Here is a 14,462-nt window from a genome sequence, read left to right as displayed (position 1 = left end):
ATCAGATGAAGCCAAAAGCATTAGTTAATAATAATACTTATAATAATACTTTCAAAGTACTGCTTAAAGGGGAACTATTGGGCAAAAATCCCTTTTATAAGGGGTTTACACAAATTTGTGTGGCAACAGTGTATGAATACAGCCATCCTCTAATGGTAAAAAATTCATAAATTTTCTTTAGGCTTAGTCCCTTTATTCATTAGGGGTTGCCAAAGTAGAATCAATTGCCAACTTATCCAGCATATGTTTATGCAGGGGATGCCCTTTCAGCATCAACCTAGTACTGGAAAACACCAATACACACTTACATTCACACTCGTACACTACGGCCAATTTAGGAATTGTTTACACAAATAAGTTTTAGATTTAAAACGGCGTTTGGATTTAAAATGAAAGTGATCTAAGTTCACACTGGCGTTTCACCTAGCGTTTCTGAAAAGATCTCCATCCACACTATACCACTGAAAAGGCTTGAAAATCCTGGGGTAGTGTGGACAGAAGGTGTAACCGTTCCAAAACTTATGGGGCCTTACTTTGTTCAGTTAACCTATAGCGCGTATGTTTGGACTGTGGAGGAAACAAAAGCACATCGAACCTTCTTGCTGTGAGGCAACAGTGCTAACCACTGAGCCACTGTCACCCTATGTTAAAAAATAATCAATTCTATTTTCTTTACAATCACACTTGATTAAAAAGTCTGCAAAAACTTTTAATGACATTCTCCCTGTGTAGATGTCATCAGAGGCAGAAAGTCCCACCCATTAGTGACATCTCTCCCTCATTAGCATAGACAGCCCTGAGTGAGAAGCATTTGTCCACCATTAGAATTTTAGCACCATACCTGCCGAAAATAATGTCAGCGACTAAGAAACATTATAAATATGAAGTTTCAGGATTAGGTATGGGTACTATAGGGTGCGTTTTTAACCGATAAAAACGAAAAAAAAAAAAAAAAAAAATATATATATATACACACACACACACACACACACACACACACACACACACTTATATATATATTTATATATTTTTACCCAGATGAGTTGATGCCAAGCCAGCGCTGATGCTGATTGCCTCTGTCCTGGATCCGCATCATAATCACTGCTGTTTATTTGCACAATTGGAGAAAGAAGTTGCAAAACAAAATGTTTTGAAATGTGCGCTATTTTGGAAACAACCCAGCCATAAGTCGGAGAGTCAGGATTTGCTTTCCATCAAAGTGGGCTCTGGCACTGCTCATAAACACAACAAATAGGCTATAGTTGTAGTGTACAACCAACAAACAAACATTTTCACCATTTGGAAAATTATGGTTATAAATAGTTCTTATAAATTATCCATTTTTAAAATAGTCTACATATTCTATGAACCAAGCTAATTCCAATTTTCTTATTTTTTGCATAATGATAACTTCGCACCAAACTGAGGTAGCAAAGTTTTATAGCTTATAAAACATGGATGCACATTAATTCAATATTATATGTAAACAGCACAGGGCGAAGGGCGAAGTAGGTAGTGCTGTCGCCTCACAGCAAGAAGGTCGCTGGGTCGCTGGTTCGAACCTCGGTTCAGTTGGCATTTCTGTGAGAATTTGCATGTTTTCCCTGCGTTCGCATGGGTTTCCTCCGGGTGCTCCGGTTTTCCCCACAGTCCAAAGACATGCTACAGGTGAATTAGGTGGGCTAAATTGTCCATAGTAGGCCCAGACGACAGGCCGGCCGGAATGTGTAAAAAAGTCGTTATCATATGGACAAGTCTAAATGGAGGACTTGTTCCAAAGAGCCGACCCCGCAACCATACGGGACTAAGGCCAAAGAAGAAGAAGAAGTAAACAACAAACAACAAAAAGTCAAAAAAGTCAACATATGAGCCTTGTCATCGTCTTTCATCACAGGTAAACCGCGAATGACATGGGAAATAAAAGCGCACAAGCTCTAAAGTAAAACCAGATGCCCAAGACATAATCTTTAAAATAATGACTTCTATTCAAAATGTTGCCAGAGGTTTATGATATAAGAATAACAACAGAGCATTATTAAATGCAGATTTTTTTGTTGAGTGATCAGTTTAAGTTAGCCTCATATTTTTATTTGATGGACAAAACACATATTGAAAAAAAAAAAAAAAACAGCCAATGCCGATTTAAAAGGATTCAGATAGTGTTTTTGTTTTGCAATTTAAATATGTAATTTAAGTGAAAAATATCTAGGGCAGGCCTATTTATTTATTTTTTTATTTTTTCGGTGGTGTTGAAAACACTGCAGGTGTGTGAAGATGTTCCGTTGTTATGTTCTATGTTTAAAATAAATCAGTATTTTATAATAAAATATTTATTGTGTACGACACAAAAAAGACACACCATTTTTTTTATTAAATAATAATTTCATATTAATCTGAATGTTAACAGTTATTATTCGGTTAAAATTAACTGAAAAAAGCATGCCTATTCAGGATGCATAAATGAACACCATAGTCTCAATATTTTTAATCTTTTCTTTTGTCTTTTTCACAGAGATAACATTAGTCTTGTTTTAAACCTGCTGCTATGCTGACACACGGGCATTAGTAGCTCCATCTTCTTCAAAAAAGAGGGCTGGAAGTACAATCTCATTTGAACTTAAAATAACAGTCACCAAAATGACACAATTTGGATCAAAGCCTAACATTATTTGTGTGGTATTTCGAGCTTAAACTTCACATACACACTCTAGGAACAACAGAGACATGTTTTACATCTTAAAAAAGGGCCATATTAGGTCTCTTTTATTGAAGAGAAGACTTATTTTAGTTGTCTATGTCATGATAATAGTATGTACTATTTTACTAGCTAATTTGAAAGATACTATTTATTTAGCTTTTTTTAACTTAAAAAAAGAATTTAAAGGCTTTTTAATTAAGCTAACTATGTTAAATAGGCAACTCATTAGACAACAGTGATTGTCTGGTAGCCAATAGAAAATATATTTTATTAAATAATGCTTATTCCAGCCAAATGAAAAGAAATAATACTTTCTAAAATATAATAGAATTAAAATATAATAGAAAATACTGCAAACATTTCCTTGCTCTGTTGATCTTCACTTAGGAAATATTTGGGAAAAGGCTAATAATTTGGCCCTCAACTGGATTATATAAAATAATGCCTCATTTAGATATTCAAACATTAGTTAGAAAAGTTATGATACGTTTTAAAGAGTTCTGTGGTCAACAAGCTCCACTGGCTACTTCCAGACACCTTCGTGATCAATAGGGCCCCTAAGAGAGTATCTTCCAGAAGGATTGGCTTGGGCTGGAATAGTTGATGATGGCCCCCCAGATGCTGAGATCATTAAACTTGCGTGCACAATTGAGAGCTTCCTGTCAGGCTGTATTACTGTCCGGTACAGTAGCAGCAAAACATTGGACCGCAAGGACATGCAGAGGGTGGTGTGGTCAGCTGCGTATAACACCACGGGTGTATCGGGCAGCCTGCAGGACATCTACACCAGATGGAGCAGGAAAATCATTGAGAAGCCCCTGATCAATGATCTATTCTGAGTTCTGTTCTGCCTGAAGTTACAATTCAGCTGCATTTTATGGCAAAAATCAAATAATAAAAAATAATAAACATAATTAAAATATAAATTAAAAGTATAATAAAAATTACTATATAATAAGCATACAATATTAATAATAAAAACGCACATTTGAATTTGTTGACAGACAGTTTAAGTCACTTGTTGTAATTGAGTTATTTGTCGGCCCAACAACTTTTAATTGGACAAACGTTTGTTAGTCTTATGCCTTACACAGAATATAAAACTAGATATAAATACAATTAGATTTACTTTAATCAGTATTATCAAAATGTGAAGAGACTTTCAACCAAACAATCAACTACTGCACCTTTAATAGTATTGATTATTTATATATTCATATTTTTTAGTAATATAATAAGAAGAAGCAGAAGGTCCAAATATTACATATAAATAAAATAAACTGTTATATAAACAAATATTAATTAATTATAAAAACACAATATTTGGTTAAATATTATAATGTTAAAATGGTAAAAAAGAAATAATGAATTATTATTTAATAAATAATTTTGTTGTTTTATTTTTACTAAAATAACAATGCTTTCTTAATAATAATAATAATAAAAATATTAATAATAATAACAAACATAATTTATTAATATAGAACAGTTCTTAGAAAGGGTTTATAAAAAAAAAATCTTGATCGAAAGACTCGCAACCTGGCTTTGAAAGAGATCTGACACTTGAGACAGACTCTACCTAAGGGACTTGTGAACATTTCTGTCTCATTGTAGATGTCACAGCTGAAGAGAAGCATCATTTCATAGACGTTGCATCATCTGGTCATGATGTGACAAGCTGTGATAAACTGGACCTTTAAACTGCATATTCAGTAGCCTGTACTCCAGTCTGCCGTTACCTGTTTAAGAGTGTAATGGTGGGCCATGACACCGCGGACCATGTCTGGCAGGGCGATTGGCACCTTAAGCAGTCGATCTGAAAAGGCGGTCAGTAACTGCTCCGAGCGCTGGATCCAGTCCTGCCGGCCTGTGAAGTGTGAAAGCCGGAGCAAATTCATGACTGACACTGAGTTTGCACTAGGCTCAGCACCGTCCTGATCTGAAAAAAATAATACATATAAAACACAAATGTTATAGTAAAGTTGTCAATATACGTTATATATATGTTATTGATTATCATTTAAATAACAGTTAATTATTTGTGCATACTGTTATACGTGTCTACTTCCGTCTCACGTTTTCATTGCTGTGATAGGATGTGCAAAACACAAGCATTCTTCATCAACCAAAGGGAAATAAAAATGAATCATCATGCAAATCTGACAAATATTTACATAAATCAACATCTCAGGAAAATATTATGGGGTTTCAAATCAAAATATGACTTTCTTTTCAAAATCAGAGCATTGGTTCCATGCATGCTAACAACAAGTGAATAGTAAAATCCGTTTTTTTTTTTTTTTTTTCATTATTTCAATCAAATTTAAGATATTATAAAAATCTTACCAATTATTGATAAGATACATAAGTTCAACCCAAATATTCCTGACATCTGTTTAAAATGTAAACAAGATATTGGAACCCTTTATCATTGTATGTGGGAGTGTACTGAGATTCAAACATTTTGGAAGAGTATTCTGGTTATGATTGGTTAACTGACTGAAGAAAATGTATATATTTCATATATATCCAGTAAATTTTGTGGTGAGCACCAGTAAACGCAAACTAATTGACTTTAGTTTGCTTCAGGGCAAACGGGCTATTGCTTTAAAATGGAAGGAGATACAAGGTCCTTCCTCTATACTCTGGATTAAAGAAATGACTAACAACCTCGCCATGGAAAAACTGACTTACCAGTTAAAGGGAAACTTAAAGACTTTTACAATATTTGGACTCCATTTTTATGCTTTTGTAACCAAGAGGACTTGACAGGGATGGACGACTAATACTCAACATTCATTTCTTTGTATTGGGTATCTCCATTACATAATGTGATCTCCTAAAAATTACTAAATACTCAGTAAGGGTAAAAGGTTAAACTGTAAATTGGATGGCTGTGGATGCTGGTGTACGGAAACTAGTGAGAGATGTTTTTTTTTTTTTTTTTTTTATAAATTATTATTTATTAATATTATTATTTTTATTTATTTTTTGGGAGAGGGATTTTAAAGTTCTGCAAGGTTCTCTTAGTTATGTGTGTTTTTTCTCTTTTATTAAATGTATTATGTGTTTAAAACAAATGCAAATAAATATATTTTGGGGAAAAAAAATTATTGATAAGATGATTTGAACTTTTTATAGATTTTCTTATTTGCAAATACTGCAGATGGATATCAAATACAAAGCATTAACATAAAGCCAGAACATTACAAATAAATAAATAAATAAGATCACATAACTTATATGCGTAATAAAAAATACATGTAAATGATGTTAGTTAGTAAATAAAGCAAACCAAAACACATACAAAAATTACAAAATCATATCCATAATTATTACTTTACATTACAGGGTTACATTTCTCCAAATCAATTTCAATCCTTCCATGTAACTATAAGAAAGTATTTCAATAGCTGCCACTTGTCCTGACTAAAATCAGAGGTCTTCTGAAGATTTCCAGCGTTTGACAATAACCTGCTGTGTCCACTGTGATTCAGCTTTATTCACGTGACTTAAGGGACAGGGGTCACCAAGTATGTATAAGCTTGGGCAAATATCATACTGGGTCTGCAATATCTTTAATATTAATCCCATTATTATCATTTTTTGTTTGTTTTTTCATTTAATGTTGCCACAAAAATCCATTATTCTATGCATTATATCTTTCATAACAAAATCTTTAAACAAAGTCATAAAAAAATATCCTAAAACCTAAAAAAATAATTCAGTTGAAAACAAAAATCCATCATTTTTGCCTATTATTTGATAACTTTAGATTTTTTTTACTTAATTTTTTTAAACAGTCCTAATGTCCTTGGACACAGTGGAAACTGCATGACATTAACAAAAGTGTTCATTTAAATTTATATTATTATGATATAAGAATATATCATGAATCATGAGGTGCTCTAGTTTCCCCCACAAGTCCAAAGACATGCGGTACAGGTGAACTGGGTAAGCTAAATTGTCCTTAGTGTATGAGTGTGAATGCAATAGTGTATGGGAATTACCCAGTGATAGCTTGTAGCTGGAAGGGCATCCGCTGCATAAAACATATACTGGATAAGTTGGCGATTCATTCCACTGTGGCGACCACTGATTAATAAAGGGACTAAGCCAAAGAGAAAATGAATGAATGAATGATATATATAGCTCAAAGCACTTCTTTTGTTTACCCTCAAACTACTAAGCGATAAGTCTTAAACAATGATAATAGTACACTTTGATAATGTGACTAAAATATAAACACTCCTCAATTTGATAACGGTATGAGCTTAGCCTGATTAACATAATCAAAAATCTCAGCTTACATGCCAGGTCAGAATATTATCTTAATCGTGTTAATATCAGAATATTAAATATGCTTCATTAAATTGTGCATGTTAATGACATCCATTCTTAATTGGCTCAATTGACCATTTATAAGGTGTATCATTTTTAAAGGATTGTTAACATTAAATCTTTTGCCATTAAATACTAGAATCCCTATGCAGCAGTCATGTTTTCAAGCACACTGAAGTAAACAGTCTGGCTTCAAGAAAAAAACAAAACTACCATCATAACACTGATGGTTCCATTATATCATTTTAACTGGAGCTCATTTATCAGGCTGAGCAGAGCTAAAAGTGTCTGATATCATGAGTGAAGTGGCTCTAGAGCTGTGAGTTGATTTACTTTATCTGCTCTTTGTTTGTGTGTGTGTGTGTGTGTGTGTGTGTGTGTGTGTGTGTGTGTGTGTGTGTGTGTGTGTGTGTGTGTGTGTGTGTGTGTGTGTGTGTGTGTGTGTGTGTGTGTGTGTGGATGGGGTGTTGCGAGTAGGTTTTCTGTGGCTCGTGTCACAATGTAATGAGCTGATTGCATCTTGGAGTTGAGAGGGACGGAAGCGATGACTGATGAAATGCAGCAATGCCGTCCCAACCAAACACATGCAGATGATATCAGGTAACAAGACACATGCACCACACGTGGCCTTTCACTGCATGCTAGTCATGTTTAATGATCATATTTACAAGCCGAGCGCACGTGAACGGCATCATAAATTTGAATTTTCTTGGCAAGTAGGAATTTATCATCATAAATTGTAGTTCTGATTGTTGACAGCATAATTGGTTTGCACGGCTTCTGTGTGCTGTTGATGAAGTTTAATGATAAAGCATGTCAGAAAAGCAAAGCTCGTTTGTCTGGCTTAGCAGAAGACCAAACTCTCCTTCTCCTCTCTCTTTTCTTGTAGAATATACAGAAAGTTCCAATTGTATATTTAATTTTGTTTTTGCTTTGTAGCTTCTAAGGAATAAACAACAGTTTAAGAGTTTATTCATTCATTATTTTTTTTTTCGGCTTAGTCCCTTTATTATTCAGGGGTCGCCAAAGCGGAATGAACCGCCAACTTATCCAGCATATGTTTTACGCAGCAGATGCCCTTCCAGCTTCAACCCATCACTGGAAAACCTTCATACACACTCATTCACATACATACAGTATGGACAATGTAGCCTACCTAACTCACCTATACCTCATGTCTTTGGAATTATGGGGGAAATTATGCATAAATGTAAATTTTTAAACATTGGTTTATCCTTATGACTGATTTTGAAGTCAATATAAAAAAACTGCCCAATAATAAAAAAATAATAATAAACATAATAATAAAAATTATTATTGTTGTTGTTGTTTTAGAATTATAATAATAATTATTATTATAATTACTATTATTGTTGTTGTTTTTGTTGTTTTATTATTATTATTATTAATGTTATTGTTATTATTATTATTATTATTAAAAATATTTTACAAAAAATTTATTTTAAACATTGTTATACAAATCTACAAAGTTTTAATTTTTCAGTTTAGCAAAAAAATATATACAACAAGAATAATATAAGCTCAAAATAACTTGATAAACATTGAAATAATACTACTAATAATAACAAAAAATAAATAATAATATTAAATAATACAGCAATAACATATTTGAACAGATTTTGGAGCATTAAAACAGATCAGGCTAAATAATTAAAATAAATCATTGACTTCTGCTGTGTAAGCAATGTGTAAGGGAAATGCACAATTAACACACTGGACTTTAGACCTGCTTTCAGTTGGTCTATTACACATTCTATTTTAGTTACTCAAAATAGCAAAGCACCAACAATGCGCCTTAACACACCTCTTTTCTTACTATTTAAACAACGTGGTGGAAAACGGGAAAATTAAGGTTGCTTTGGTCTGAAAATAGCAACACATCATGGCAAACACGTCTTGCGTCTTATTGTGCCGGGTGTATGAAAGGGCCCCTTTCCAAAACGTGGTATACCTTGATAACCGTTATTGTCCCATGCCTTTTCCAAATATATCAATATACAATAATTTATTTTATTTTATTTTTTTTTTTTAATAGGTTACCTTTTTGTAAGGCAAGGCAAGGCAATTAGGCAATTTATGCACTGAAATACACCAGGACTGTCTTCTTTTTTCCACGAACACGCAATTACATGTTTAGCTTCCAGCAAACATAAAATTAACAACAGTCTTTTATGTTTGGTCACATTAAAGTTACACAAGCTCAGATCAAGAGGAATTACTTTACCAATGATTTGACCTACAATATTCAGTATTTTAACCTAAAAACACTTTCGTATATTCCCACATACAATGAAATAAAGTTTCTTTCTCTTGCTTACATTTATAGCATGTATCAGGGATATTTGGGTTAAAATTAAGCAACTTCACTCGAAATAAATACGGTCTACTCAGCCATTTATATGGAAGCAATCAAAAATGATTGTGTGACTGAGTTTGGGCTTTTAGACAAGCTTCTTGCCACTCTTCTTCATTAAATTAATACTACTTATTATTATTATCATTATTATTATTATTATTAAATTGATTTAATCATTATAATGACTTAATAAAAATAGTGTATATATAATATTTAGAAATATATAGAAAGACATATATTTTGATAATGCTATTTTCCCTGACACAAAAGAGTGAAAGTGAACTGAAAGTGTTTTTGATGTTTTTTTTATGCTCTTGCTGGATCCGATGTAACAATTTCATTCAGCATTACAATCTATTGTCATGTTTTGAATGGCAAAGGAAACTGAACTAAACTGAAAAAGGTATTATTAGTAGTGGTAGTGGTGGCAGTTTAATGATTCCAACAATTAATATATAATAGGTGACAAATAGCAAATAGAATTGCACAGAAACTAAAATGACTTTGAAGGACTCAAAAGAAAGCCAACAGCTTTACTTAAAAAATACGTCATGGCTACACTGCCTGGAGTTTCTACAAAATAGCAAAACTGACTTGTCCTGGTTTTGTCTAGTTTGGGCAAGGCATAAAATGTAGAGTGGCAGATGCTTTGGGAGGCAATCCGTCTTCCACCGACAGAGAGAGGTGAGGGGACTTGGTTCTGACACGTGACGGCACTGCACGGCTCCTATTGGAGCCAACTGTGCACGCTTGGCTCACTATATAATGGCCCAGTCACTCCGAAAAGATGAAAAATCTGCCTTATGTCCATTTTAATTTATCAGAAGCAACAACAAAAACATAACAGTTAGCTTTCTCTGCCCTCATCCATATCTCATTGGTGTCAGTGCCATTTTCACAGTGCCATCAGTCACGGCCCAGGCACTATTCGCTCACATCAGTTCGTACTTCCAATTCCTGGGGAGAAAATATGGAGCCAAGCCATTCGGGACATTAAGCCCTGGCACTTATAGACTTCGAAAGTATGTGTGCCGATCTTTTTCTTTTTTCGTCTTGTCGTGGGAGACAAAAAGGAATGAAAAATCACCAGTTCCACAGCAATGTCACACAGAAGGTGATGAATGGCGCACAGCGTGAAATAAAATGGATTGTGTTTCTTCAAGGAAATATCAATTGCTTTAACAAAGCAGGCTTTGATGTGCTGGATCAGTCTTCTATATTGGTCAAATTCTACCCAGTAACATGGATGATGAGAATTTGTCAGACAGTTAAAAAGTAACAGTGAGTAAAGGCAGCATATTTGGGTGAGATAATATAGATAATAGAGAAAATATAGAAAGGAACATAACAGCATAATAAAAGACAGTGATGAGGTTACATAAGGGGCTTCAGCAGGCTAAAACAGAGTTACCGGTGAACGGAGTGTAGTGTTATCAGCGCTGGAGTGATGCAGAATGCAGACTGACAGCTACAGATCTTCATCATTTTTTTCCGTGACTCATAACCACCCACACATTTGCAAAGACTTTCCACACCCTTTGTACGAAGCAATTTCAGCTCCTCACCCTGTTTGAGAGCCAGCAGGAGCGTCGGATCCGAGGGGTCGCTGCAGAAATATCCACTGCCCTGGGAATCCCAGAAGAGCTGATCCTGCCTCAGCTGGAGTTCTTCGGCCCACTGCAGCCAGCGAAACTTTTGCGTGGCCTCAAACAGGTCCAGCAGCCCACACACCACAAAGGCGTAGTCATCCAGGAAGCCTGCGATGGGAGATGCACTGGAGAGAACATTATTGAGAGCATTAGTCGAGAAGGTCAAGATCTTCTGTTCTTACACAAATACGAATTCAATTTCTTGTTATTGTGGGGTTGACCTGCGTAATAATGTTGGGTTAACCTACGCTGGGTTGATCGAAATAACATAAGCTCTATTGACTGCAACTGTGGCATGCTGCCAATTTAGAGCAGAAATTATTTCAACTCCAAAGGATGGAAAATGCATTGATGAAAGTATCAATGGAAGTCTCACAGAAAAGAGACTATGAGCCAGACTTACAGTAATAAACCAGTGCAAGGCTAGTTTATCAAGTCTGTGGCTAATCTACTGACAATGTGCAAATTAAAGAACAGATCTTTTCTGTAATGACCAATGCAATCATCCAAGAGCAGAGCAAAATATGTAACAAACCTTCAGTAATCAACTAACAGCATGCACCTTTCTTTTGGTGCAAAAGTCATACATTGACTATCACAAACCTTGATTAATCACTGCCTGATTCATCTCTGCATTATGCATTTTGCATCTGAAAGAATTCTCTCACCAATGCATTTTTATCAAGGCTTCATTACTAATTATTCACTTAAAAACTTAAAGGTTCAAGACACGCTTGAGTACTTTTTTTATTTTATTTTAACAGATTTGTGTGTGTTGAGCATCAATTAAGACAATGTTAGCACATTGTGGGGAAAACTGGATAATTTGGAGCTTTTCTCGGCTATTTTCATCTTCCGGGTTTAAAATCATTTTTGGGGAGGGATGAAAATCGATGATGTAGCGCGAATCTGCTAGTGCAGTGATGATGCGTCGGTTTCTCATTATTATTTATAGCTGAGTTCTCTACCCTGCTTCTTGATTATTCATGAGAGCATGTGCTTTCTGAAGGACCTGCCAAGCTCTGAGACCCAACGACTGGGTAGGACCGTGTTCACGCACAGCCAGGAGTTGTATGTGTTTGTTTCCATGATCCACAAGATTTATTGCTTGTTTTTCCCCACAATTCTGTCAAGGCCAATACAGCAAAGCTGTTGGTTTGCAGCAAGCATTTTTGTCGGGAGAGCTGTACGAGAATTGGAGAATGGCGAACTTTGTCTTTTATAAGCTGAGTTAATTACCATTGAGACACATCGTCTATATCCGTGCTGCCGTGTTCGTACATGTTTAAAATCCCTCAGATTACTGACAGGGTTAATGGTTGGAATAGACAGGGCAAGAGACCTCCTGCACTGCTATCAACTGTGTCTGCATTTAGACCCGGGGATTGAGGAGAAGAGAAGTCCTTCTCATTTATAGTGTTTATATAACACAATTATCTTTATAATGATATAAAAAAATGTGTATCTGAAATTATGAATAACAAATGTAGGAGTACATTAAATTACTTAACTGTTTATTTCTTTGCATTTTAAATTTATAAACTATAAAATCATGGGTCTCACGGTTTGTGTCTCATTCTGTGAGCCAATTGGCAACAGTTGTACACTCCCCTCTTTTTACCCTGCTCTGCTGGCTATGCCTACTCCTCCCTCTGCTCGCAGCACTCCACGTCTATCTCTGAGCATTTTTTGATAAATTCCTGTGGTAGACTTGAACCGAAAGAGGGGGCTTTCATAGACCTTTAGCACACAAACACACTTCGTTGAACATGTATTATTATTATTTATTTTGGAAGGACATTTTATACTGTATAACTGCAGGTTGACTATGTTTATATACAGTACTGCCAACCCTATACACAACTGATTATTTTTCTGATTTTGACTAATGTCATGCTGTGCTGTGCACCTTTTGTGAGGCTACTTTGGAGTGATATGTATTGTGAAAAGTGCTATACAAGTAAACTTGACTTGAACAGAACTATTTATTAATGTTATCATAAAGTGTTACCAAGATAGGAATAGATTTTTGTGATAAAATAGATTTAAAAGAAGTAAAATAAAATTGATTTATAGAAAATAGAAATAGATTAATAAAACAAATCTATCTTGACTAAGATCAAGTGGATTACATTATCTCAAAGTCTGTCAGAGAGAAGTCCAGCATTTTCTACCAGAAGATGATGTCAAGATTACCAGAGATTCAGGCTAGTAGATCGCTGATAAACTATGGCTGTTTTTCAATATGCGTTCTTCAGCAAACTTTTGCCCTCATGTTCTCATGTAACATCATCATCAACTGCCAAAGTTCAGTCCCAAAACTCCAGACAGCAAGAACAAAGGCTTGTGAAAGTTCCTGGATCTGTTCTTGGTACAGAGGATGCGTCGATGCAGACTTGAGCCCCGAACTTGCTCTAGAAGTCCCAGAAGTCATTGCGACTGGATGTGAGAAGCGGAGCATTTTATATAAATATATTATTAAAGTACGGAGACATAACTTATTTACATGAGGAGTTTCCCTTAATGAAATGGTAAAAGTAAACATGACCACGAAAATCTTGATAGAGGCTTAAATTCATTAAGGGTGATAATTTGTTGATATTTGATTTAACATCTGTTTTTTTTTTTTTTGTATTGTGCAGTGTTTATTCGTAAAGTCTTTACGCAGCATATTATGGGAAAAGGGGAAAAACAATAAATCCCAGTATGAATGCTGTGATGTGCAAATAATTTTCAGTTAAACACACGTGAAGTTCACATGACCGTCAGAAAGAAGGCAGCATCTCATTTCTCAGAAGACAAGTTCTCTGTTCTCGCGCATTCCCGAGTTCGTTCTTTCGAGGTAACCTTGCAAGACCTGTATTCACAAGAACGCAAGTCTGTTCTCTGCAATTTGGGAATTGAGAAACAGCCATTCACTTTCACTCGGACTACAATCCTGTCCTCATATGAACTACAAATCCTGTCATGTACCTAACTTACAACTGTTTGGGTTAATCTTTGATCACACACACAGCTGGAAACTGCTTAAGGACTGATTACTCAGACTATATAGACAGCTCACTTCGTCACTTTGCTGAGTTTTGTTGGTTTATACCCTGTAACATCATGAAGCGTAATCCATGTCTAGTCTTTCTGTTTGAGTCTTGCCTTGTTTTCTCATCATTGATTCCTTGCCTTCTGTTACCTGACATCGCTTTTTGGATTACATGTGTGTACCCGTTCTTCTGTGATTGACCGTTCCCTGTCTGACGAATTTTATAATAAACTGCACATGGATCCTCACCTCCGTTGTCCAGCATCCCTACAGTTACAGATAAGCTATGACATTTGGATTTAAAATTATTAACTCAATTTTATAAACAAAAAAAAATTAAAAATTTAAAAGATGTATAAA

At 34.9% G+C, this 14,462-nt stretch overlaps 1 protein-coding gene across 2 annotated transcripts in view; it reads right to left on the bottom strand.

The window, feature by feature from the left end:
- The window catches only part of spata20 (spermatogenesis associated 20), a 73,083-nt gene that overhangs the window by 36,178 nt on the left and 22,443 nt on the right, over positions 1-14,462 (bottom strand). For both annotated transcript variants that reach the window (XM_073918539.1, XM_073918540.1), the window contains exons 13-14: positions 10,982-11,190; positions 4,438-4,637 (exon numbers count right to left, since the gene is read on the bottom strand). In XM_073918539.1, coding sequence (XP_073774640.1) covers positions 4,438-4,637; positions 10,982-11,190 — 409 coding nt within the window. The remainder of the gene's footprint in view (positions 1-4,437; positions 4,638-10,981; positions 11,191-14,462) is intronic.

Source organism: Danio rerio, chromosome 12, assembly GCF_049306965.1.
Source record: "Danio rerio strain Tuebingen ecotype United States chromosome 12, GRCz12tu, whole genome shotgun sequence".
In the NCBI taxonomy this organism is placed as follows: Eukaryota; Metazoa; Chordata; class Actinopteri; order Cypriniformes; family Danionidae; genus Danio; species Danio rerio.
Note: the sequence above shows the minus strand (reverse complement) of the source record. Positions and strands in the feature narration are given on the sequence as shown.